Genomic DNA, 27,096 nt, shown 5'->3' on the forward strand with positions numbered 1-27,096 from the left:
CAGTCCACATAACCTTTCAAGCCCTATTCCTTGGATAATAGGGAAAAAACATTAGTGTTTTTTGGCAAAATTCATAACATTCAGCACTCAAATTTAACCAAAGGGTAGTTTTATTTCCCATTAGGACCATCTCAAGGACATAACTGAATGTTGGAAACCCCACAGAAGGGCACATACAGCAAATGTGGTGAAGTACAATGTGAACAGCCCCAAGGGTTCAAATAAAGTAGGACCATTAGCTAACTGGAAGGAAAAAAACCCAAATTAAATCTCTGCAGAAGATGATGTACTTTCTTCTCCATTTACACTGAAAAAAAGGACAAACCCAACAAAATCCTTGTATCTCTAACAATACATTCAGTCCTGACTAAAGAGTTTATCAAGATGGCAACAGGATGACTATAATACAAAACGTTCACTACTACACTCTGTACACACCTGTTGTCCAAGCCCTCCCCCAAACCCAGGTGATGATGGTGCCCCCATTATTTGCTTGCTTGCTGGGCCTGCCTGCGAAGGAGGACGTAGATCTTCTCCTTTATCCAGTCTTTATTGTACGGTTGGTATGTCTGAGTGTCAGCACGGTAACTAGAAAGAAAAAAAGGATGAATGTTAATCTGCACTGCAGTACATTTACCCAAAGAACTTCACAAACAATTAAGTGTCCTCAAGTGTATGAAGCAGAAAGTTGTGTACAGATCATAACTAATATCAGAAGTAGATGGGAATTGCCACTTATCAAATGGATTTATCCTGTTCCCTAAAAAAGTTACCCAGCAGATCAGTCTGACCCTGAAATAAAACCAGATGTTCCAAGGATTACTGAGTGACTGGATCACAGTGCATCACATTTTAATTCATGAAAACAATTACTTAATGGGAGACAACTAATGGAGAATCTTAGTATTCTAGAGCTCAGAATGAAGAATAGTTCCACCAGGGAACGATCTAATGAGCCAAACACTTCTAGACTCCTTCAAGCATTTATTTAAGTTTGCGAGTGTTCAACTTCTGTTTGGAATTTCCTGCAAATTTATAAACCTAACATTTTCCAGGAGCAAAGGTAGACTCAGATGGATGACAAAGGATTCCTGCCAGTTGGCAGTGAGGACACGCTTGCATCTAACAAGGGCACTTCATAAAAAGCAAACTGAAACAAGAACCCACAAATGTGTTTTCTTTGCTGCTCAGGCATAGTTGATAAAAGCAGTTCCCTAGCAATATTAGCAGAGGCCAGAGAATTCAGGTACTCAGGACACTGCTGAATTGAAGCAGAATGAGACTGAAAAATGAAAGCAATTGCATGAAGTTATCTGTGTAGATTCACGCCCTTCTTTCTCCTTCAGTCATTAAAGTTGAATATTTTGTTCATGAAGATGGTACTTTCAGCGAATGCTTCAAGAACTACTGAAGTCCTAGTCAGTCTTTAAATCTTGGTATACATATTTCTGATGAGGTAAGAAAGGTCACTGGTAAGAAACTGAACAAAAATCTGAAGTTAACCCAGAACAATTTACAGTTCTTACCTAAAGGAAAACACCCTAAGCACACTGTTTCTAAGAAAGCCTTGTTATTTAAACCCCAGCATGACTTGTTCAGGACCAAAGAAAGAGTTTCAGTATATGTTGATACAGCAATAGTTCTTGTGCAGTAGAAGAAATATTAGTTTCAGGAAAAGTTACTGGTTTCTATCCCCCACCCCCCAATCCATTCACAGTGCTACATCACAAGACCAGACAGCAAGTACTTCAGGAATCTCCATGAACACAGGACATGTCTGATACACCTCGTGCTATGTGTGCCATCTGGTGGAAAACTAAAAGCTGATGTAGAATTTGGCAAGACACTGAGTTTACAAGCCTAATTAACAAAAGCACAAGACTGTGCTAGAGAACAGTTGCTACCTCCTAAAGCAAGTGGCAAGCTTCAGTCTGTTAGATAAACTGTGGTTTTCAAAACTTGCATCAGCCCAGCAACATGACACCTGAAAATCAAAGGTGGCAGAATGTCTAGGGTCAAGCTAACTCTGCAGAACCTGTAAACCCATTTTACCTACTCTACTGAAAAAGTTAGCAAATGGCATTTGTAATAAGTCATTATCAGTAACAGATTCTGTACTGTACATCAGAATACAAAGGAAAACAATCTGATGCTCAGGTTTTTAAAATAATTATTCATTTTTAACTGGAATTAACTGGCAAAGTCTGTTCACTGTGCAGCTACACAAGTACTTGCACCAGGATTTCAGCCACAGCAGTACAGCTGCATGAATGTCTAGGCAGAAACTCACTGGCTTAAAAATTTTCTGGAATTCTGAGATTCAAAAGCCTAATACTATGTCTTTAGTTACTTAAATATGAGATTTGTATCCTTATTCCTACAGAATTTCTATAAAGTTGATACCACTGTCAAAACAAACCTTGAAATTTATGGTATGGAAAGTACTCAACCTAACAATAAGTTTTGTTCTGGACAGTGAAATTTACCATTTGATTTCATGGTGCAGTCAGAATGGAAAGTACACCAGATCATCTTTGCTTGCCCACAACTCTGACACACAAATGAGAACTGGAGATAATGTTTTCACAAGAGCATCTAAACAATTAGCTAGGGGTCTCTAGAGGATTCATCTGTTCCTCAATCACTTCATTAGCATTTACAGAAATTTCTATCTCACTGTATCTTGCTTAAAATAAACAGCTGATTGCAATGCACTTGTGTAGACTTCTACTGTACCACTAGTACTGCCCTCAGCTGGAAAAAGTTCTGTAACTATTCTGCCTCCTTAGGAATTGGACCAACAGCACAAAGGCACATACAGCCCCAATTTAAACAGATTCTAGATGTAATAAAATGTAATAAAATAAGCAGCTGTATTAAACTGTTGGATTTCAGTATCTGAAATGCTGTGAGCTTCAGTGTGACTAAAATCCAACTGGAATTGTCATTTTCTAAGCCTTCCTTAGAGATTTCAATGCAGTTAAAGTGGGCAACGTGTTATGGCAGCTACAATATTGCTGCACTACAGTTATTGCAAAAAACACTCAGATAGAACATTTAAGAGTTTAGAGGGAAGACTTGTGACTTCCCTGAGTCAGTGAAATGGATTTGTACAAATGAACTTACACGAGACAGCTGAGATCTGCCAAGTCATCAATGAAGTCAAACAATTGGCTGATATCGTATGTAATGGATGGACTGTTGGGATTCATTCTCTTCAGATGTTCTTCATACATTTTACAGACTCCTACAGAGAAACAAGATTAACAACGCAATGTTACATATATTCCTACTGTGCAAACACTTGAGAAATAGAAGAACTCATAAGAATGATCATTGTTGATCACAGAGTCAAACAAGGCTACTGAGGTAAGAGTGATAGCACAAGCCTAAATAGTTTTAATTAATTTAAATCAGTTTTATTTATTTAAGGTCGCCCACAAATAGTTCAGATACATTTCAGAAGAATGTAATATTAAAGTGAGCATAGAGGCTTTACATGGTCTTTATTATGCTTTTGTTTGCCTTGCAAAACTTCCTGGGACATTAACGTTAAGTTAACTACAGCTCTAGTCTATCAGTCTTCTTTCCAAGCTCATTAGGTGACTCAAAAGTATTGCAGGATCTTTGCTCTGGCACACACACCAAGAGGCTGTAAATTAGGTATCATTTGCACCCAATCTTTCATTTAATATATTATATCTAGTAGTAATCTTCCCTGTACAGTGCTACCACAGAGATTAGTGAGAATTAGGTGCTGATCCTGCAATAAAATGTACTCAAGCAGGTCTGCTGCACAGCCCCACCAAGAATATTGCGTATACTCTCACAAACTGAATGTGGCTTTATCTAGTTAAATCAAAAACAGATATTGAATATAAAAAGGAAGCTCTAGGAACAAATTACAACTAGTTTTTCGTTTGCTAGAACATTAGAAAACTAAAAGCATGAGACACTTCTCCAATTATTTTTTTGTGAATTACCTTTGAAAAACATGAAGAGCAACTTATTTTCTTACTAAGTTTGACAGTATGTTAAAAATAGTAGTTAGAAACTGGTGCTTAAACCCCATGACTTCACCCACCTTCCATGCATTCATTCACCGATTCATAATCAGCATATGTTCTGCCTTCTGGCCTCTTGGTAGGCTGGACAAGTAGAATTGTGTGAGACTGAAAAACAAAACACCAAGAAAACAGGTTACTTACACAATTTGAATGATCTTTTTGTTTGATTTAATTAATTTATCTGAAGAAAGCACCAAAAAGAAGCATAATATTAAAACAGTGAACTAGCAATCAAAGACACATTTTCTGAACAGCATTTACTATCCATATAAGCTGAGTTAACTTTTGTGTTTCCAATCAGTCCTATCAATCCTTACAGAATTTTAAAATGTGTGATATCACCAGTAAAGCAGCTACTGTGTTGAAAAAAGATACCATAGAAATAGTAGTTTCTAATTAAGACACAAATACAAAGCAATAGTCAATGTATAAAAGCTATGGCATTAGTGCATTTACTTATTCCAACTGCAAGCTGTTAGTAAGATTTCAAATGCCCAAATTAAAGTGCAAGGAGGGGATCCAACTTAACCACATCGTCAATCTCACCGTAAAGATTTTAACAGCACAGCTATTTTTAGTTATTTAATTTAATTTCAAGGGAACACAAATTATACAACAAATCTGCACCTAGTATTCAAGATTATTTCCTCCAAAACAGATGTACTGGGTTTTCAGACTTCAATGAATTTACTGAAATAGTAATTTATGGCACAGAAAACTGTTGTAAATGTCAGAGTGCATAAGCTTGTTCTTCTGCAGGGAAGACTTAGATGACTTAGAGGTACACTCTGTGACTTCCATTATTTCCATAACATTTTTCACTTGGCTATAGCAAGTAAGTTGAGCAAAGAGTGAGCAAGAATTTTTGAAGTGTACGCAATCTGTGATGTAATTAAGAGGTTGCACAGCACAGAAAGTTTGCAAGCACGCTGCAAAAATAGCCATTTGTAAGTGCTGCTAATTGGATCCAACATTTTCAGTGCTAATATATGAAGTGAGCACACAGCTAAGAGGCAAGTGCAGACTAAGACATATTATTTGGCTTAAATTAATCGGCTTCTGACAGAAAAATCCTGAACCGTACTTTGGGCATCAGTGAAGACACCAGTTCAGTGATCATCAAATGTTGTGACAGAAAAGAGAAATGGCAAACACTAGGATTTACAAGAAACATGTAAGAAGAAAACAGGATAAATTCTTGTCCCATGACTGACAGTGTTCCCATGCTTGGAATAGACAGTTTTCAGTTCTTTAAATTCTGTCTCAAATAACATGGGAGTTGCAGAGTCTGAGAAGCCCAGGAAAAAGTTACACAGAGTAAAAGAAGCAGCAAGACTTCTCCTAATCAGAAGTGGCAAAAGAGGGGAATTGAGAGCTACACACTGTTAACAAGAATCATGCAAAGGAGACTAGATAATTTAAGTCCACTCTCGTGTATGCCAGAGGATGCTGGATTTGAAAGGAATTCCCCAAGGAGGCCGGTATCTGGCTGTTTTTAAGTGCACTGTAATGAACATACTTGTCTTACCAGGGAGTCCAAGTAATTTTTCCTGCCCTATCGTTTTAATTAGCTGGTCACTGAGGAACATTAAGTTTATGCATATATTCTGAAATTATCCAAATCATCAGATTAAAAAAATTTTAAAAAACAGTGAGCCAGACACATAAGCCACTTCTTTCAGAACATCACAGTAGAAACTACTTGGGCTTCTGACTTTAAGCTGTTTATCACTTCAGACACTACACAATATCCATTTCAGATACTGTCCTGGAAAATATTAAAATGAACGCCATTGGGACCATCTGTATCATAGAATTAATGCTTTTCAAACATTTCTTTGGGATCTTCATATTATTTTACCTTAAGGGACAAATAAAAAGAAATTGTTTGTTTTGATAAAATTGCTGGTCCTGCCCTACCACGTAGTCACAAAAAGTGACAAGTTCAGAGGCCTGATGGAAGTTTCCTCCAACTACTATTACCCGCCCCACATGGCTCTGTGACACAAAACCAAAACCAGGGAAGATCCATAAACCTTCCTGCATTAGCACCAGGTTATCTGCAAAAGCCCAGTGTGGGCCCTTATTATTATAAGGCACATACTGGATTTCCTTGCATTTTCTTCAAAAGCATAGGTGCACTAGCTGTTAAGCAGGGCACATAATGAGGCACCGTATATTTATATTATACCAATTTTGAACTTCTAGAGAGAACTTTACAAATTGCTCGTTACCCTAAGCAGAACCCTGTAAAAATGGTTAAGGCAGGGCCAACAGCCAAACCAGAAGGACTTAAAAGCTAGGCAGCATGTGTGCAAAGAGGCTTCCACCAATTGTAGTCTATTAGAAAATAAAGCACAAAAAAAAAAAAGCTCCCAAAACAATAAGAGGAAAATAAACACTGATTGCAAGGGTAAGATGTGCAGTGATACAACTGGCAGTAGCACACTGCAGACACCTAAATATCTGGCCGAAGCAAACTGCTTCGATCAAGTGCCAGGCAGATGCGGAGCTTCGCAACAGGCCCAGAAGCACCTTCCTCTCCCCTTGAGGCAACAACTTGCTGCACCATATCCTAATTCATTCGGTGAAGGCAACAAACCACACGACAGGGAGACCTTCGAGCTTCAGCGTGCCATTCCCACAGCCCACCAACGCACGCTCCCGCCTTTCCCTTCCCCGAGCGGAGGGGAGGAGCAGGGAGAGCAGCACGGAAAGCGCCAATCAGCCATTTAAGGCAGACTCGCTCCAGGGGCGAGACTCGAGGGAAAGCGCCGCGCTTCCAGCAGCGCCCCGAGAAGGGGTCTGAGCTGCCGGGGGGAGGCGGGAGGCCCCGTCCGCCCCTCCACGACCGCCGCCGCCTTTGTGCCCCCGCCGCGCCCGGCCCTGCCCCGCCAAAACGTGCTGCCGCCCGCCCGGGCCCCCCCGCCAGCCCCGGCCTTCCCGGCCGCGGCCCCCCGTGGGGAGAGAGGGTAGCGGAGGGGCGCGCAGGCCGTGCGGCGCGGCGGGTCCCGTCCCGCCCGAGGGTCCCGCTCCGCTCTCACCATGGCGGCTCCGCTCCCTCAGCACGCCAGCACCAGTGGCGCGCGCCGATCCCCCACAGGCCCCCGCGCCCGCCGGAAGCGCCAACGGCCGCCACCACAGAGCCGCCCGCGCCACAGCGCCGCTCGCGCACGCGCCCACACGGCCGGCGGGGGCGGGGCGCAGGGCGCGGCCATCTTTGGTGAGGGTCGGTGACTCCCCCGGCAGCCGCGGCCTCGCCCGCCATGTTGGGTCCGGGCAGCGTGCCGGGCGGCGGGGCGCGGCCCGGAAGGGGAAGCTCGGTGGTGCCACCCGGGCAGGGGGTGGGGCGGCACTCCGGTCCCGCAGCGTCCCCTCGGCCCCGCCGTGCGGAGCCCCCTGCGTGCTCGCTGCTCCCCCGCCTGCCCTGGGAGCGGAGCGGTGCGGTGCGGTGCGGTGCGGTGCGGCGCGGGGGAGGGTCCCGCTGGCTCAGGGGAGGGCCGAGCCGCCCCCCGGCCTTGGCGGGGCTCCCCGCGCCCCCCGGCTGGGGCCATCGCCGGCCGTGGGCGCCGGGCGACAGAGACATGGCTGAGAGCCTCTCCTGGGAGCTGGGTGTGAGCACGGGCTGAGGCCTGCGGCCGGGAGAGGCGGAAAAGTTGCTGTTGAATTTCACTTCAAGGGACCGCACAGAAAGCGGCGAAATGGATGACTTCCCCTCCATCTGCCTGCTGTCCCTGGCCATGCTGGTTGCCTGCTATGTGGCAGGAATTATCCCCTTGGCAGTTAATTTCTCCGAGGTAAGACGGCTCCGCCGAACCGCTCGTTGGTTGCTAAGGGAGAAACCAGATGGGAAGATCTCCCAGTAGGAGTTAGCGCTGTCCCTCTGGAAGTCCGGCAACGCTGTTAGGGCCATGCTGTAACCTTAAAAGGTTTTTAAGGAAGTTCTGAGTGCGATTTTAATTTTCATTCAAAGTCGCTGTCTAAAAGTATGCTGGTTTCACAGTGTATAAAAACCATTTAAACATGCCAGATATTTTTGAGTCGAGCATCTCTGCTACAGGTGAAGCAAAGTCTCAGCATGGAAGAACATGAATAGGAGCTGGACTTGGCTATTCTTAGAAGCTCGTGTGAGGAACTGCTGAAGTCAGAGATTATCTCTTCTTATGTGCCTATGGGCTATTCAAATTAAGGTTTTCAAAAACGACTCCAAGAATGTTATCAGAAAGCTTTGACTGGCAATTTTGTTCAGAGCTTGCTGAAAATTAAATCTTAGCTTTTTGATCACAATACAAGTTGAAGTTACTACCCGTGGTAACTCAAAGCATTCTTTTGGAAAACTGTCATAGATTGGGTGAGTTTCCAAGCGGTACAGGAGTTCATCATTAAGCATATTTGGTCATTGAGGTGATGACAATTGTTACGGTCTCTGCAAGTCTCCTAATATCCTCTGGTGCCCGAGGGGTTTTTCTCTTTCTAAGTGGTGGTTGTTGTATAGAGGTATGGTGTAGTGAGAGTTTAGTTGTTCTAAAGTAGTAGGAGTGCTCTTATGAGAGGTTTCCCGTTTCTCCTGGGAGCAGTGCTGCTTTTGGGAAGCAAGGTGCTGGAAGAGATGTTACTTTTTCTTCTATCAAGGCAGAGGGTGGGTTGCACCTGTCCTTTGGTCCCATTATTTGTAGGAGACTTTGGGAGCAGTAGACCCTGAGCAGCATGGAGGGAAAGGCTGTTCGTTTCAGGAACAGTACAAGGCAGCTAAATGAACTGGAGCCTAACAATGTATTCTGAAGCCTTCACATAAACATTAGCAGAGTTCTGCTTTGCTGGACCTCCCCTTACGTGTCTTCAGTGTTGTTGCTTCCAGCATCTCACTCTTCGAAATTCACTTCTGCCCTGAAGCCCGTGAAGGGTTTTCTTGTGAATTTGCTGAGAGCACTGCCTTGCATGCTAATAATGTCACTTTTTTATTTAATTTTGCATTTTGTCATGTATATGTTCAATAGGCACCTGTTTTCTCTGACTTTATATTCAGTGTTATTTTGAGGTAGGGTTCTTGATCTGTCTTTATGTGGTTTATTTATATAGTTGAATCAGTGATCCCCTAAACCTCTCAAGGCTTCCAGCAGCTGCAGGAATACAGATCTGTTGTGGATCCAAAGTTCTCCATAAGCAGTAATCATGTACTTATTAGCTGTTTGTGTGTGCAGTATTTTACCATCAATGCACATGTGTGCAGTCAGGTTTGTTGTAGTATCTTAAGCTCTCAGAAATTCTTGATTCAGTTTTACACTTGATTTAAATTGGCTATCTTAACGGTTTGCATGCAATGCTGCTTTAAAAGAGGAGCAGAATATCTCTGCAAATTATATACAAATTCTAGCTGATCCTGGAAGTGTCCAATTAGAAGCTAGAATTGTTTTGTTAAACGTGATTGCTTAAGGTTCTGCAACAAAGACAATTTCAAACTGAAATGACTGGTTGGACTATGCATTCTATAGTTTGCAAAAAGTTTTGCAGGTAGCCCAAGTGAGTAAAAATGCCTCTTCCCACTGGCCATTTGTAATATTTGAGTCGAAAACAAAAGTGAGTGCTATACATAATATACCCCAGATGCTGGAGAAAAATGAAATTATTCATTAGTGTTATTACATTCCTTCAGATGAGTTTTTTGCCACGGAACCTATTACTTGTGTTCTGATTTCATGCTGGTTTCTATTATTGTAATTAGGTTAGGATATTCTTGAAAGTATAAAACTCTGGCAAAGCCAGGTGTGACTAAACATTGGTGGTATAAAGGTTCAGAGTGAACTGAGCTTTACCTTATTTCTGTGTGCAGATAGACTCTTTCAGCTTAATCCTAATTTACAGGATTCTGTTGGTCTAACTTAGGGCTGGAAACAACACTGTACCAGTACTTGAGGTTATTTCTTAGGTTGTAGTATAAATGCAAAAGTTTAAAAAAAGATTTGTAGCAGTTTGAATGTTTTGGTGATATAACAGAGGCCTGCAGTGTTGTCTGTGAAAGTAGGTGTGAGTTTTTTGATGTGTTCCAGTAAAAGTTTCGGTGCTATGTAGACTTAAAATAAATACTGAGCAGTGAAACAGCTTGCTAATTTGAGGAATTTAAGATTTTTCCCATGGATTTTTAGCACTGTTTACTGTGGTGCTCTCGTTTCTTAACAAGAGACACGCAAGTGTGTTTCACTGAAATTATTTGATTTCTTAGATAAAACTATATTACTTTTGCATGTGTAGGCTGTTATTAAATTTCTGCATTTGCCACATCTAAATATTTTGTACTGAAAAGGAGGTGGAGTCTTATCTTGAAACAGTACCTTGTTAGTATGCATTATTTTCATGTATCTTTAAAATTCACAGATGCCCAAGTGAAAGCAAGCACTGCTCTGTATTTGCAGTTGTAATAAATCAGTATTACTTCTGACACTTTTTCCCCGTGTTTATGTATGTATGCAAAAGAAGCTATAGTGTTGCAGGTAAAAATATTTTTTTTTCCCCAGGTAAGATACTAAGTTTTTGCAAAATGACTGTGAAAAGTGGATGTTGAAGGTTATCTTTTAATGTAGATTGGCACTGTATAACAATTTACCAAGTATAGTTATTATATATGCCACTATAGGGTGCGTGTTTGCGGAAACTTTACAGTTGTTTTCATCTCTTGCATATTACTGTTTGAATTTTCCCCAGTAATGCTGCAATTGTTTCCTTATGGCCACTTTTGGCTTGCTTTCAGAAGGTTAGCTGTGCATCTCCCTAGAGCTCTCTCCTACTTCTTCTGTGCAAGTGTTGCCTATTTTGGTGAGACTGAGCAATTTGTGTCCTTATGATGCATGAAGGAGGATGGATGGCTCAGTAAGGGTATGCGGCAAGTGGTTTCCCGTTAATCAGACACTGACCTCTGTCCCAGGTCCTCAGTAGTTAACGTTTGTATTTTGGTAGCATTGAGAATGGGAGATGATGATGATGGCTCTGCCACAAAATGTGTGCTACATGGTTGTTATGAGGACCTAAACTCCCGTGATTGCTACATGTGATACGAGGGGGGCTCTTACAGAAATTGTGAGAAGTGGCCTCTGCAAACTGTTGTATTTTAGAGTCTATTAGATGTTCGTGTAATTGGATTTTAGTACATGGCTTTGACTTAAGCCTGTCATGGGGAAGTGTACTGGTAAATTTATTGGTAAAACAGAATATAATGAGTTTGGGAGGAGTGTTATGTCTCTAAGATATTTTCCCCAAATTAGAATATAACCAGGAAGATAACCCTAAGTAATAGTAGCAAGTACTGATTAACAATGTGTGTTTTTAATCTCGTAGAAATTCTTCCCCAAATATGAATTAAACTATTATTCTTTGCTGTACTATAAAAACGTTTCTGTATTGTTGTTAAAGTTTAATTGCAAATTGTCAATACTAATGTGACAAGTAACTTCCTGTCCCAATCTCTGTTAATAAGGGAGAGTAAAGAAAGCATTTTCATTCCTAAAGATGATACTTGTTTTGTACTTGCTTGCAGGAGAGATTGAAGTTGGTGACTGTTCTGGGTGCTGGGCTGCTGTGTGGGACTGCCTTGGCTGTCATTGTGCCAGAAGGAGTACATGCACTTTATGAAGATATTTTAGAGGGTAAGAACCAAACCCTGATGGCCTCGCTCAAGGGTTTGCTCTCCATTCAAATTTAATTCTGAGTAGACTAATTTTCTCCTGTAATGTTATGGCTAGTAGTGAATACAATTGCTGTGAATGTTTGCATTTTTTAAGGTTTTTTTCACTAAACGGGACATGCTGTTCACATGTGACATCTACAGCTTGCAGTTTAGAGCTACATGGTCTGTAACTTTGTTTAATATATGGAAAAAAGAGACCATTACTGCAGAAATATTCCCAGAAATATTATATTAGTAATATCAGAAGTATTTATCTAGAAAAAAAGAATTTGTCTGTGGCTTTAGACTCCATGTCTTAACTCACAGTATCGTGTCTAAAGATACTACTGTCTAAAGCCAGTCTATCAGTAAAGATTTTTTTTTTAATATTTCAAAGGGTCAGAATTAAAGGGGTATTACAGATTTAACTACAAAAATTATTTCTAATATTATTCTTAGAAAAGTAGGATATTCAAAGTTAAACTTGTGAGAACTTAGCAGCTTTCTTTTGTTTGTTTTTTTTCAAATTCACCTATTTACATAATTAAACCTAGAAAGGTGCACCTAAGGGAAACATTGAGGTATATTCACAGAGCTGGAAAAACAAAAGGAAAACGGTTTTTATTTTCCCAGTTTTAAGTGTAACTTAACTCTGAGACTGGTTGCTTGCTATCAAGCATCTGAATGTTTTCACTGATACAAAAGTAGTTTAGTGTTACTTCTGTATTTACCCACGGGCCACAGAATAAGTAACTTCTAATTTTTGACTTTGTAGACTAAGAGCAAACAATAAATCGTGACTTGGATTATTCTTTGATCATAAACCTCTGTGTGTGTGTAGTGAAACCTTGGTTTCAGTACTGCTAGTGGATAAAATTCTTCTGCTGACATCAGTCCTTTGTTTTGACTCATTAAACTGTATAACCACTGTCAGAAAGCTTGCCCTGAGTTACACACTATGTTTTACGGCTTTAAATGATCTGAAGCAAAGTTAACTTCTTAATATAGATGGCAACTATCTTGTGTGGTCTGAAATAACTTTATCTTGTTCAGTAAAGGCATGTTTGAGATCTTGCAAGGGCTACCAAGCCTATTCTGATGTGCTTTGGCTGTAGCAAAGGCACTGTGACAACATTTTGTGCAGTGGGATGAATGTACACTTGTGTCTCATCCAATAAGATATGTGAATACTCCAGCAAGAATATGACTTGCTAGGGTAAGTCAAATTTTTGGTGTTAGTGTCTAAAATGTCTGAAGAGTAGTTGCCAACCAAAAGACCTCCCCTGACACAACTTCTAGTATCTAACCTAAACGTCCCCTGACTTTAGGGGGAGGTTTAGGCCATTCCTTGAGTCCTGTCACTGGATCTTGAGGTTCTTTTCTTCAAAGCTACTTTTCTGATTGTTGTCCCCCAGGGTGTAAAGGTAGCTGGGGTTATTCCTCCCCATGTTCAGATCTTAAGAGAAAATACAGTTTCTGATCAAGGATTTGAACATGACGAGAGTCCTCTTCATGGTACGGTGCTAACAGTTGCTTTGTGAGGGAAGAGAAATTAATGTGTCACCTGCATCCTTGTATTGGACTGTGATGCACTGGAGTTTTGCACATGGGTTGTCTGTTTTTCACTTCTTATTCAAAGAATAAATTTCTCTTGAGTTTGCATGTAAATACAGAAAGTTGCTTCTGTGAATAACTGTGTTGTAAGTGTAGGGAAAGGACAGGAGGCTTTACGAAAACAGTTACCATTAGAGATTGCGGTACCATCATTAGATCCATCAGAGAAGCATAGAAGAAACATTGTCTTAGTAGCACATTAAAAGGGCTTACAAATGTTAATTGAGCCTGCCAAATGTGATTATGAAGCATTGTCCCTGTTTTGTAATGGAGGTGACTTGTGCGTGAATGGTGGGTAGTTCAGAACTTTGCAGAATAGCATGCAACTCAAATGTCTGGCTTGAGGTACCAGTTGGGGAAGTAGATTTACTGCCTCTTCTCTACTCAAGTGGAAACACTTGAGTAATACTGTTTGCAAAGCACATTACCTGCTGTGGAAGTACTATGGATAATAACAAGAAGTACTATGTATAATAACAAGATTGCCAAGGAGCATTAAATGCCTCTTCTGCATCACTTAGAGGGCTTTCTAGCCTGATGTCTTGTCTCTGCCAGGGGCCATAAGGGGAAATATAAAAAAAGAAAAAGAATATATGATTTAGGTGAGCAGTGTCTGAATCCAAGAGGTCAGATTTTACTGTGCTCTATATGTAGTTGGCAACTTAATTCAAATTTTTCTATTCCTGATATTTGGTTGTGGCTTTCTAACAGTGTATTTCTGCATACAGTTGGGAGAAGAAGACTTTGACATGATTATTCACTTGTATCAGCTGGAAACAATACCTAGAATTTTGCTAAAAAATAGCTGTATTAGATGTCTTCCACATAAATGTACTAAGGCAACTCTTGCCAATCTTTGCTGACCAATACTGAAGTATGTAGTTCTGGACATCTCCCACCTGTGTCAGATGGAATTGCAGAAGCAGATGTTCCCTGTGGTCATAAGCAAGTTGGAGGATCTTGTGCATCTGTCTTGGGAGCTTCTAGGCCAAAGACTAATTGAAATGTTAAGTGCGTGTGGTGGAAAAACTTTCTCTTTTAAGCCTGTGTAAATTCAGAGTGAATGATGCAATTTTTGTTGAAATTGGTGGGAATTTTGTGTGGTATTTGCTCATGATAAAGATCACATATGCTGTGTAAATGGCAGTCTGTAAAAGTTGGTAAAGTCATAATATTACATCTCTGCTTTTTAAAAGTCATTGTAGGTTGAGACATTTGTCGCTGTTATTAATCTATGAAATATTTGAAAATGTTTTAATATTATGAACTGTGCACCAAATAAAGCATTTTCTACATGGAAACTTAATTAAAAACCTGCTGAGACATCATCTTTTACATTCTTAGATTTTAGACTCATGTGGAGCTCGTCTCATTTCAGGGTAGGTCAGTGACACAAAGTAAATGTCTTGGGGAGAGCATGGACAAGCTTTAATAGCTTTTGTGGAAAAAGGAAACAACCACACAACATTCAACCCCAGGGCTTGGACTTCAGGTTTTTAGGATGCTACTGACATTTGTAGGTTGGTCTGCTTGACTCAACTATTGTTCTAGTTCGTATCAATGGAGCGTATCAATACTAACTTGTGTATGTCTCAAAGTATCAGTTAATCTGTGTAAAGATTGTATTAGATCTTTTAGTGGATGCAGTCTGTTTTGTCTCATCTTTTATTTTCTCACTTAAAGATTATGGAGTAACTGCTTCACAGTATTACTGAATATTGACAAAATTGGCAACTTCTATTAAAAAAGGAATTACACAACAATTTTTTCAATTAATTTTGTGTTTAAAGTGCAGCATTTAAACAAAGTAGCCTGGTTTATCATGTATTAATGATTTCCTTGCTTTTCCATGCTGAAGATGTATGAGGAGAGACCAACCAGGCTTCCTGAAGAAGATGATCCAAGAAAGACCTTAAACAAGGTCTTCTTTGTATTGTTCGAGAAAGTATGAGGAAGGCTTTCAGCAAAGGAGGAAAAAGGTGGCCATGTCATGTTTAGTCCCATCTCCTAATCTGTTTGCTTGCCTGTCACAGGGAAGCATCACCCAGCGAGCGAGATGCAGGGAGTGATTGAGTCTGAGAAAGTAGCGAAAGTTGCGGTAGTACCGGAGCATGGCCATGACCACTCCAGGTTGCATGCCTACATCGGTGTATCCCTTGTCCTCGGCTTTGTCTTCATGCTGTTGGTGGATCAGATAGGCAGCTCTCATGTGCACTCTACAGATGGTAAGTAAAGATTCAATAAGATTGAATTAGACTTGTTAATTCATTTTAATTACCATGTTGCGATTTTTTTTTGGGGCGGGTGATACCAGATTTAATTTGTCTGTTCATATGCAGAGTGTTTCAGTAGGTGCTTTACAAACATGAATCAGGGACCATATGAAATGTTTATGCTGGAACTATATCCTGAAATTCAGCTTAGTTCGAGAGCTTGCTTCACTAACATGAAATAACAGTATGAGCACGTATGGTGTGGGGGTGAAGGGTGACTTGACACTTGAGTTACTGTCTGTAACAATCCCCATAGGGGATTTCTTTGGCTTTCCAAAAAACTTCAGGTTATTCTTATAATAATTTCTTTTTTCCTACATAATTGTCATACGTATAGGTAAACTTTGCAAAGAAAAAGTTATCTTAAGTAAAAATGCAGAAATGAATAGATGTAAGCTCTGGTCCTTTACTGTAACTGCATAGCTGGACCTCCCACAGTAGTCTAGAGATTCACTTTCACTTGAAAATACCTCCTGCTTTGTCTAAAGATTTGTCAACTTCTTGCAGGACTACAGTTGCCTTTGTTTACTGCCTGCGGCTTAATACTCAGACTGTCACTTGAAATACACCAAAGGTGTTCTGTCATTTGAGAAGGAATTTTATTGCCTTTAGCTGCTCATTTTCTCCCGCATGGTGGAATTTGGTCCTCAAAAATGAAGGAATTGATCTTAAAGGAAAAGTAAAACACACAAAGGAGGGGGGGATGTTTTGGTGGAATTCTTCGCAGTTCACAGTGCAGCTGTGCAAATGCTTGTGTGGGGTTAGTGTGGTGGGACAGATGGATGGCCAGTGCAGGGGCTGTGTCACCCTTGTGCTCCTGAAGAAGGGTAAATGGAACCACAGCCATGGCTAGCTGATTTTCAAAGCTTTCAGTCGTCTTATTGACCACTCATATAATTCCATAATGACTGTTAAACCATCTGGAATTAAACAGTTGAATAGTAAGATATTTCTGTACTTACTAGGACTTACCCGCTCTGTTCATTGCAGTGATTCTTTGTAACAGTTTCACCACTTATTGTGTAGTGGTGGATATTGTCCTGTTGTGCTGTGTAATGAGCTAACTTGCCAATGTCCTCAGACAATTCTGGGCAAAACACTGGATCTCAAAGTGCACTGGCTGCACTTCTGCTCTGTGGTATATAACACTGGAGGGTAATCTTTGTAACTGCTGCCATGACAAGTAGAATTTGTTGCTTACTAGAAACTGCCAGAGAATCAGTTCAACAGAAACCGCCCCAGTCTGTCACCTGAAGGAAACTGCCAATATTGAGCTATGTGGGGAAAAATCATCCTGACTCTTGGAGCACCTATGGATTTTTGGGATGCAAGACTAGCTTATCTTTCTCTTGGTAGCACAGACCTTTAACATTTTGTTTCAGGAGATTAAGAGAAACATCTGCTTCTGCCTATGTCAGTGATCCTATAAATTGTAAAGAATTGTTTATGAGCCTGTCACTTATTTGTTGGCAGAACTTCAGGTGATTTGAAGGTGTTAAGTATCAAACTATTTTACAGTAAATCTATTGCAGAAATACAGAATTTGGTAGTTTTGAATATAACTGCCTAAGCACCTGGTAGAGACATGTGCAGTGATACTTATTTTTCTTCCAGCATAATTTATGTATTTGATCTCTTTATCATAATTTTTCTTGTGATTGTTTCAGATCCAGAAACCGCAAGATCAGGCAACTCCAAAATCACCACAACACTGGGGCTAGTAGTCCATGCTGCAGGTAATGTGGGATCTGTTGTTAGTGATTGACAAGGACATCCATTGCTGTGTGGGTCATCCTTGGATGTGATGGAAACACGTGGGTTTTGCATTTGAAGGTCACTTTTTATTAAAAAAAAAAAAAGGCAGAGCAGGGAGAACTAAGGATGTTCCCCAAAATTAACTGGGAAAATACCAGTGCTCAGATGTTCCACAGAGTTTTATTTGGGTAAGGTATTTTCACTCTTTTATTTTTCCCATTTGAAAGGTTGTGTGATGCTCATTCTCTGCCTCTTCAGTTCCTTTGCTGGCTCCTTTAGCTGCTGAAGTTCAGGATGTGCTAACACATTTGATAAGCAGTATAAAACCCCTTTGGGTTTGCTTATTGGTTAACATGTGGGTTTTTTTAAAAATACTAATTTAAAAAGTAGTATCTTGTAGAAAAAAAGACATTATAAGGTGGAGCACAAAGATTGACTGAAACACAGTTCTACTTGCGAGGACTGACTGTGCATGTGTTGCAGTCAACCCGTGCAGAAGTTATTAGATCATTGTAGGTCTTGATTGATGTGCAGTATAAGTATGATGCTTTTTAATCTTCTACTGAGGGTTACTGTGGAGATATCAGATGTAGATCAAAAAGATACTTCTTTACCAAACAAAGTGTCTATATATTAAGGAATAATATAGTATCCGTTTTCTGTTTCATTTAGACAATATATTTATGTTAAATAATAAAAAAATTGTTACTTACAATTGTTATATTTGAAAAATCATTTAAAGGGTAATAATAAAACAGATTTTTTTTAAATTTAGACAGGAAGCTTGTTCTTCTACAGAAGACTAAAACAACTGAACTTGTTATATGGTTCTAATTTGAAAGGCTGTATCAATACTGAGTAGATTTTCATTATGATTTTTATGGTCTTGGGAAATATCAGACAGCTTCTGTTGAAAGTTCTGATATTCTGAAATCTTGTGGCTTAACAGACAAAGGCAAGTGTTGGATTGCTGTTGTTAATGACATTTTGAATAACAGAACTTCTTAAATCAACATGGTTTTTACTGTCAGCCATTGAGGGGGTGGGGAAGCTCATGTGGAGGAATAATCCATGAATTTGCACTCCTTTTTCAGCTGATGGTGTTGCATTGGGTGCAGCAGCGTCTACTTCTCAGACTAGTGTCCAGTTGATAGTGTTTGTTGCAATTATGTTGCACAAGGTGAGTCATCATCCAAAAAATCTTACTTGCTCTTCAAAAGACTACTAAAGCACAGAGGAATTGCTAAAGATTTAAAGTTTCCTCAGTGATGTAATACAGAAATGTTTAATGCCATTGAAATAAACATGTTAACAGAACAGTTTCAAGGACCAAAAAGCACTGGTATGACAGAAAAGCAAATGATTGATACTAAGTCTGAATGGGGTGCAAACAAAAGAGCAATCTGACTGCCTACTGCCTACCTTGGTTGCAGTGACTGGGACAAGTCTCCCAAAGCCTCTCAAAAGTAAGGAGAGAATAATAGCTCATGAAGAAATGTCGGCTTCACACTTCTAAAGTTAGTGTGGTAGTGTTTGGTTGTTTGAAGAAAAAAACCCTATAGATTCTTACTGCTGTAAGAGATGTATCCAGGGAAGTGAAGCTCAGAAGTATATGCTAGGGCATTCAAGGAGGAAAAGCAGCTTTATGCTGATTATAGCAGTCTTTTGGTTCTCCGATGTTCTTAGGAAAATGGAAAGGATATCTGTTTTGAAGGGTTTTAGTGTTTAAAGGGTTAGCCCTCTGAAACCACTTAATATCGGTGTACTAAATTACAACTTCTAGTTACCTTTGTTATTCTAGTAGTTTCAACATCAGTCATATGCCATGACTGCAGGAAAAGAAATTACATGGTTTTTTTTGCTGGTAACAACCAAACAATAGTTCTTGAAGATGGGAAGATCTTCTTTCCTTAATATTTATGTAAATGTATTGGCTATATAGGCTCTAAACATACATATGCAGATGCTTATTTGCCTGTATGGTAACACAGGAATGGATTACAGTCATTATAGTCGTGCGTTATTGAAAAAGTTGCTTGCATAATTACATGTTCCAAATGTTAGGGAACCCAGATCTAGTATGTCTTTTCTTCAATGTTCATACAAGAAACAATGGCTTACGTAACACTCTTCTGAGGTGGTGATGTCAACATCACATCTTGCTTGAAGTTTAATTTACGCTGTTGCTAACTGAAACTTACTTTTGTTATTCTTAATGTTCAAATTAACCGACTTCAAAAATTGTACAAATTTAGAAGAGGAAAATTACTCCTATGAAATATTTGGCATTGGAAGAGAAATGTATTTCTTCTTTGGTGTCTTTTTCCTAATCTTATCCCAATTGATGCTTTTGTCTTTCTCATGTTTTTTTCTTTCATTTGTGGTTTCCATCCTCTACATTAAAAAAAAAAAGACTGTGTATAAAAATGCTCAGTGCATTTTCATTTGTCTTATATCAAAAATGTCATGGTGGATTGCTATTGTCTTTATGCAAGCAAAGATATAAGTAAATTCCATGAGTAGTAGGACAACTATGCCTTTTGGATAAGAAACTGGATGCCAGCAGAGAGAGAAGGGAGTATTTGTTTTGCTCCCTGGTGGGAACAGGAATGAAACTGAATAATGAACTAATCAAAAGACCTCTTAAGTCTTTGTTAACATGGAGGCTGATAGTTACCTGTCTTTGGGCAATTTTTTCCTTCCTCATGTTAATTTTAGAATTTTTCTGCTGTAGATAAAGAAACTCTCTATCTAAGAATGTGAAGTAGTAACAAGATGAAAAAGAAATTACCTAAGTTAATGGAAACTTGGAGATTATAGCAATGACTCAAGTCAGAATAAACATTTTAATATTTATAATGACTATACAGGTATTTGTTTTCTGATAGCCAGAATGTGAGTTTCCATTAGGTACAGTTAAGATGGGGCAGTCTGCAGAACTGACTCTTAATTTGGGTTAGCTGCAACATGCTGGTGCTTGCCCTGAATTTCTTCCGATTCAGTACATTTCAAAGTAGTAAGTTGTATTTAAACTTTTTCTCATATTTTAGGTTTTAGAAAGTACTGTATTACCAGTGTGTACTTTTTTTTGCAGGCACCAGCTGCTTTTGGCCTGGTTTCCTTCCTGATGCATGCGGGACTAGAACGGAATCGAATTAGAAAACACTTGCTGGTCTTTGCGTTGGCAGCACCTGTTATGTCGATGGTGACATACTTAGGGTTAAGCAAGGTAGGTCTGTGATCTTGTTCTGCCCAAAATCTACCTTAGTGCTGGAGTTTGGGAAAAGGAATATCATGATTTTCATGTAACATAATTCCAAACTGCTTGAAAAATTCAGCGGAATGGAGATTTTAAAAAAAGTTGATGAAAAGGTAGCAATATGAATGCACGAAACAAATAACCCGTGCTTTCCATCAGAATCAGTGACATAAGACCTTTAAAGAGTTTTGTATAGCTTTTTTAAAAAGTCTGATTTCTGTCTTTTCTACTTTCTGCTGCTCCCCACTGAGAACAACTTACTCATATACCAGGTTTTATCAGATGCCTACTTAACCAAGTAATTGTCATTGTTGTTGCATGCATTCTTCTTTGAATATGCAGGTAGAAAATAAGCTTTGCTAGCTTCCCTTGCCATCCCAGAAGTGGTCCTCTGTGTTCAAAGTCTGTGTCAGAAGTTGAATCTTCAGCTAGAACAGCCTTTTTGCCTCACTCCTTAAAGCACAGTCTTGTCTTGGGTCTGTACCACAAATGGCCTGTGAAATGAGCCACTGCACATGGGTTTGTCATCTCTGTCCAAATTAAATGTTTCTGCTTCTTAACAGCATATCCTTTGACAGTCCTGTATTTCCAAACTGCTGTGGGTCATGCTGGTGACAGACTGTGGGCGTGTGTTGTAAAGAGTATAACGTGATCTCACAAAACCAAGGCATGAGAGGAAAGATTAAATAAATCATCTGGGCTAATCCCTTTACTTACCAGAGGGGAATTATATTTGACATTATAGTGCAAGAGGCAGCAAAAAAAAGGGTTGGGTTTGTAAACGGAAATAAGAATTCTGTTTGAGCATTCTTCTGAAGCATGCTCATCAAGAGTTGGGTTTGCATTTTGCACTTCAGAAAGAACAGAGAATTGATAAGGCATCAGGGCCGTCACAGTGGTTTTATAGTTCCAGATGAAGATGTATCTTTGCTCTTTGAAAAAATGACCCAAGAGTATACCAGAGAACTAATATCACACCTGAGCTGAAAAGTGTTCAAGAAGCACGTGAATCTGCTATGAGTGGGTTTGCATTTCATTACATTTACTGATGTGCAGCATGATCTTAATCCTAGTATGAATGCAAAGAGGTTCTCAGTTTTGATCCAGAAGATGCATTTCTTAATGAAGATGCATGGGAATTCTGGAAAAGTTTTGGGAGTTTCCTTCTACGTACGAATGAAATATTGAATGAGTGAGGATTTGGGACTTGGCTCTGAACAGCAGGGGACCAGATATTTAAAGGCTAACATCTTATTTGAACCCTTTGTTTAGAAAAAGGGGAAAAAACCTCAGTCTTGAATGTTCTTCCTAAAATTTTTGGCTTTGCAATATCAACTTTATTTTTTTTTTAAACATGTTTTGTATGTTGTTGTGAGATGGTCAAACAAGATGCTTCTGCACAGACTGTGACTTTTTTCTTTTGCAAGATTTCCTACAAGTCCAAAGTGAAGTAACTAGGATGAGGAGTGTCTTTCTGCACCCCCCTCCCAACCTTAGAGTGCCTGTTACTACATGTAAGGTGCTAAACGCAAAAGAACAGGCTGAACCATTGTCATTGCAAGAGAAGAGAGTTCATAGAAATCCTGTTGTGTCTGGACACTTACAGATTTTTTTTGGTTACCAATTGAAGAACTTCTGCTTATCCTGCCTTTTGCTCTTCTGTGTTTCAGAGCAGCAAAGAAGCTCTTTCAGAAGTCAATGCCACTGGAGTTGCTATGCTGTTTTCTGCTGGGACTTTTCTTTATGTTGCCACAGTTCATGTCCTTCCAGAAGTAGGAGGAATTGCTCATAGCCACAAACCTGAATCAACTGGAGGAAAAGGACTCAGTCGTCTGGAGGTGGCAGCCCTAGTATTAGGATGCCTTATTCCTCTAGTTTTGTCTATTGGACACCATCACTAAATGCTCAACTTTTACTTTTCTCCTCCTCGATCTGACATGAGCAGTAAAATGTCAGCTGCTCCCTTTACCATTGTCTCTTACCCATCATCCATCCCATCCACTTTATGGAGTTCAGAGGGAATCTTGATTGCAAAATGAGGAATACTAGGAAAGTTTTTAGTGTAGCAAAATGTACTTTGGCAGCCGGACGTAAATTCTATATAACTTTCTTTTCTGAAGACATTTGCTATTTTAATTGCTACTTCTGGCCCTATTCTCAGGGAAGATGGAATTTGAAGTTTAAGGAAGGTAACCAGGGAAGATCATAGCAACTCATCACAAAATTGCAATCACCAAAGTATCCTGCAGTTCAGCTTTCACAGCTGAGGGCAAAAACCAAGGATGGCTGCGTTGTGAAATGTTGAAGTCTTACTGATGAAGAAGGGGGCTCTGCTCCATCGGTTCTACGCTGTCCTGGCAACGTGACTGGTCCTTGTGATGTTTGTCATCAATTGTATTGCAGAAACGGGCTACACATGAAACTCTGGATAACACTGCTATTGCCACAGAAGTGTCACTTGATAGGAAAGAAATTATGTAGACAAAGTGTAGGATTAGAATGAGAATCAGCCTGTTAAGAAAGTGCAAATGAATTTTGCAGTGTATTCCATTATTTAAGACAAAGAATAGAAGCAAGGAGAACAGTGTTTTGATTGTTTATGCAATGGTTAATAAATTCTAAAAAGGCGCTGTTTCTTGGGAGATGGTCTTCTTCCAAGTCAGTCACGTGTTAAGCACCACCAAAAATGTTAGCAGGAATTACATCTTGGTTACTATGATTAAACTACTGCTTCTGTTGAGAGAAATACCCATCAGTGCCCTTTGAAATAGGGCTGTTCTGGGCTCTGGGTAATAGAAATCTGATGGAGACAGCAGTTGAGGGACCAGAGAGCTTTACTAGCTCATTTTCGAAAGTCTGAACTGCTGAAATCAATGGAGGGCTGTGTAAGTTTTTTTCACTAGATAAAGGGTATTAAGGATAACAAAACAAGATGTTAAATATTTATGCTGCAGATAGAATACAAAGTTTTTCTAATGCAGTTCTGAACAAAAAAACTCCCAACAAACAAAAAACCAAACTGGTGGGTTCCCAGTGGACTTGTTAGACATTTTGTTCTTCCTTTGGGAATTACTCATTTGCCTCTTACTGAGAAGCATTAGTTTTGGTGAATCTACTGAAGGACTTATTGCCAGTTGCTGATGTCTCTCACTGCAGAGGAGTGGTAAAAGAGCCCTCCATTTCACAGGCACAGCTTTGTCTTGTCAAGCCCCATTTCTCTTCTGCAGAATATATTATACTCTAATAACTCTAGTGCATTGAAAAGTCAGGAATGCTTGACATGCACACAATCAACATAACATTCTTTCTTTAGGGGAAAACTTTTTAATGCCATACCTGTTTTAAGCTATACTTTGTCTGCACTTTTTAAAGATAACATTGCCAAATATATATTTCTTTTTGATTGTTTTTTTGTTTGAAATGAATTTTCAAGGCTTGAAATATCTTCTTAACTGAAGTGCTTCTTGTTCCATTTGAATGAGTGTCTATTTTTCATGCCATTTATTACTTATGCGACACAGCTCATTGTGCCTGGTAACTTCTTCACATTTTTGTCATTGTTCTGTTTATCTGTTAGTTCAGTATTGGGTATGGCCTGGCTCTTGGACTACTGATTGCTTTGTCTGTTGGCTTTCTAATGCAATACAGGTGTATCCCAGGATTGAACCTAGTATTGATTCCCATGACTGCTTGTTTATTTGTGTGTTTTACTACATAAAATCAATGCAAAATTATTAAAAATAATTTTTCCCCATGAGACAGTATTTTCAGATAGAATTGGTTTTAGAATTGGCCTAAACAAACATTTTTTACATTAGACCTTCAATACTGTGTTCTGAAAAGCCACTGCAAAATTAATAATGTAGATGAGATCCTTTCCTGTGTATTCTTAAATGGTTTTGTTTGGTTTTTTACAATATATATATGTAACTAGTAAGTTACTGTTTAAAAAAGTTCAGTGAAACAGGTTTCTAGCATGTGCAAATGATACACAGGGATGTTTACACCAGAAGTCCCGGTGTCCGTCCTGATTGCTCATGAGTTAATTTCTCCTTTGATAATCTCACTATTTTACCTGGCTTAATTTTTCGACATAAGTGTTTCCGAAAGCTGGAGAGTTTGCAAGAGCAGTAACAGAAGCAGGAGATAGCTTAGTGCAGCACAAGGTGCTGATGTTTAGTGAAGCAGTAAGTTTTTATTCTTTAAACTCTTACGTGTCACTTGCATGTGCAGCCCACCCTGGGAGTTAAGGGGGCACCCTGACTGCGTTCCACTTCAGCCTCATTTTGTGTATAACAACAGCAGTGGGTTAGGGAGGTATGTAACTAAGGTCCCATTGTATGCCTTTTGTTTCAGTGTTGGAGCATGTGGATAGTACCTTCTTTTAAGGATCAGTGTGTATTGACCAGGATGTGATTTCACTGCTAATATAACCTCTGGTGTATTAATCATAGGTGCCACTGTTGACAGGCCTTGTCATCTATTTTCCTGTCCTTCAGATCATGTTTCCAGTTTCTGGAGCAACCATCAGAAGTAGTAATACTCGGTTTAATGATTCATGAAGTACAGAGTCCAAGTTATAGCAGCAGGTGAGGGATTTTTAATGAAAACATTGGCAACTTAAAATTGGCACAAAAATTTTGATAACATGCTTTCATTTTGGCGTTTGATTAAGTCATAGAAGACTTCTGTGATTTTTATTTTTTCTCATTTTGAAGTGGCAACAGCATTTTGTTTTGGCTGCCTCTGTTATCTCTGTGTTGAGTTAGTATTTTAAATTCGTTAACTGAAACTGCAGTGACTAAAGAAGCTTTTGGTTATGTGATAAGGAGAATGTAAAATTTTAAATTATCAAACCTTTCCAAATTGTTAGTACCGGATAGAGGATTATTTTCTTGAAGCAGAGTATTTTAATGAGTTAAATGAAATGGCCCATTTTATTATAACCTTTTTTTACCTATCTCCCCATCTGTCACAGTAAATCCAAGCACTGAGTGTAGTCAGGGCCATCTGGTATCATTTTCTACTCCTCAGGGGACCTTGGTACAAACAAATTCCTCTTGCTCTGTCTGTAATAGCCACCTCTGCTTGTTTTTTCTTCTGTGTGGTAGGTGGCAGCAGGTCTAGCAGGTAATGTTTAAAACAATGCCAGCCATGTCCCCCTTTCCTTCTGTAAATCCCTCTAGGAAATCCATAATCTTCTCATCATCTGATTTTTTTCAGTTAACGATTTCTTAATTGGCAATAGGAATTGGACTAAAGCTATTTCTGTTGATCCTGGTGTGTTCAAGTACTTTCCCTACTGTTCTAATGCTTTTATTTTTTCTTATATAAAGAAGGGAAATACTTCTTTTCTGGCACTTGATGACAGATGCAGAAGCTGCACTGACATTAACTGAAGTGAGGATAGCAGAGCTGTCACACCTAGACAGGACTTTTTGATTTTTGTGGCTTGTCAGATGTCTGGGTGTTAAACACAGACACCCACTATTGACTTCAAAAAACCATTTCCAGGTGAATTGTGTAAAAGGTTAATATTATCCAAGAGGCCCAGGAAAACCACTGTGTTTATTCAGAAACTAGTTCAGAGCCTTCAAGGAGCTTTTGACAGTAGCAGATGTGTCTGTGTGGCATCAGCTAAATGCAGAATAAGAGAGATGCTGTGGAGTAAATGTTCCTGCTGCTCCCTTCCCGTTCTGTGCTGGGACTTGGGAAGAAGAGGAGGGAAGCAAACTTGTATTCTCTTGGGGGTGGAGGGAGGAGAAGTGATTGCAAATTAGTAGGAAAGTTTATGATGAATTTCCGATTCTTCATGATGAATTTCAGATTCCTGTTCACGTCAAACTTCTTTTAAAAAATAATATTTTTTTCTTACTGTTCTTATCTCTTTCAGCAGCCTTGGCTTTCCAGGGAAAAACATTGCGTGCTCATTGCTGTTTACCTGACTCCATGTATGGAACTGTAATTTTAATGTCTTTTCCAAACCATTTGTACACAAAATCATTCCATGAATGGCTGCCTTATAATTTTTCCACTTTAATTGTGAATGGTTAAAATAATGTTGCCGTTTTCAATTTGTTTTATTATATTAAATTTTTACTAGGTGCAGTGCTTCGGAGTTGGTTTGTCATTTACTGCATGGGGTTTTGTGATAGCTCTGACAAAGAGAAATTAAGTCTTAAATGGGATGCAAGCGGTGCAGACAGTACATTTTATTTTTGTGCAAGTGTTTGCTGCTTTTCTTTATGACGTCTGAGTACCTTCTGGAAACCTGGAAGTGAAACTGCATGTTGAGAGGCAGTCTAGCAGGTTGATTTGGGTATGAATGGGTTTAGAGGTATTAATGCAGACATGATTTGACAGCTCTGGTTGAGAGGGGCATTTGACAGCTTCTGTCTCTCACAGTGTTTAGGAGTTGGCATTGTCCCAAAGCTATCTCTTCCCCCAACCCACAGGGAAATCTTCAAGCTT

At 39.5% G+C, this 27,096-nt stretch overlaps 2 protein-coding genes across 2 annotated transcripts; one reads left to right on the forward strand and one right to left on the reverse strand.

The window, feature by feature from the left end:
* Positions 1-92: 92 nt before the first annotated feature.
* On the reverse strand, positions 93-7,252 carry ERH (ERH mRNA splicing and mitosis factor). The gene is made up of 4 exons (XM_050335176.1): positions 7,112-7,252; positions 4,085-4,172; positions 3,127-3,247; positions 93-588 (listed from the first exon to the last, which is right to left on the reverse strand). Exons 1-4 carry the CDS (start codon positions 7,112-7,114, stop codon positions 486-488), a joined length of 315 nt encoding a protein of 104 aa, XP_050191133.1. The 5' UTR covers positions 7,115-7,252; the 3' UTR covers positions 93-485.
* Positions 7,253-7,420: 168 nt separating this feature from the next.
* On the forward strand, positions 7,421-26,736 carry SLC39A9 (solute carrier family 39 member 9). The gene is made up of 7 exons (XM_050335921.1): positions 7,421-7,864; positions 11,596-11,704; positions 15,372-15,563; positions 17,279-17,347; positions 18,461-18,546; positions 20,461-20,595; positions 22,296-26,736. Exons 1-7 carry the CDS (start codon positions 7,769-7,771, stop codon positions 22,524-22,526), a joined length of 918 nt encoding a protein of 305 aa, XP_050191878.1. The 5' UTR covers positions 7,421-7,768; the 3' UTR covers positions 22,527-26,736.
* The last annotated feature ends 360 nt before the right edge of the window (positions 26,737-27,096 follow it).

Source organism: Myiozetetes cayanensis, unplaced genomic scaffold, assembly GCF_022539395.1.
Source record: "Myiozetetes cayanensis isolate MyiCay16 unplaced genomic scaffold, myiCay2020 scf6-25, whole genome shotgun sequence".
In the NCBI taxonomy this organism is placed as follows: domain Eukaryota; kingdom Metazoa; phylum Chordata; class Aves; order Passeriformes; family Tyrannidae; genus Myiozetetes; species Myiozetetes cayanensis.

Excerpts from the sequence above, each read along its gene's own strand:
- SLC39A9 (XM_050335921.1), top strand. The coding sequence starts at position 7,769 with ATGGATGACTTCCCCTCCATCTGCCTGCTGTCCCTGGCCATGCTGGTT. Across the intron at positions 7,865-11,595 it reads TGGCAGTTAATTTCTCCGAG|GAGAGATTGAAGTTGGTGAC; the intron begins GTAAGACGGCTC and ends ACTTGCTTGCAG. Across the intron at positions 20,596-22,295 it reads CATACTTAGGGTTAAGCAAG|AGCAGCAAAGAAGCTCTTTC; the intron begins GTAGGTCTGTGA and ends TCTGTGTTTCAG.
- ERH (XM_050335176.1), bottom strand. Across the intron at positions 3,248-4,084 it reads GGTGAATGAATGCATGGAAG|GAGTCTGTAAAATGTATGAA; the intron begins GTGGGTGAAGTC and ends GTTTCTCTGTAG. Across the intron at positions 589-3,126 it reads GCAGATCTCAGCTGTCTCGT|TTACCGTGCTGACACTCAGA; the intron begins GTAAGTTCATTT and ends TTTTCTTTCTAG.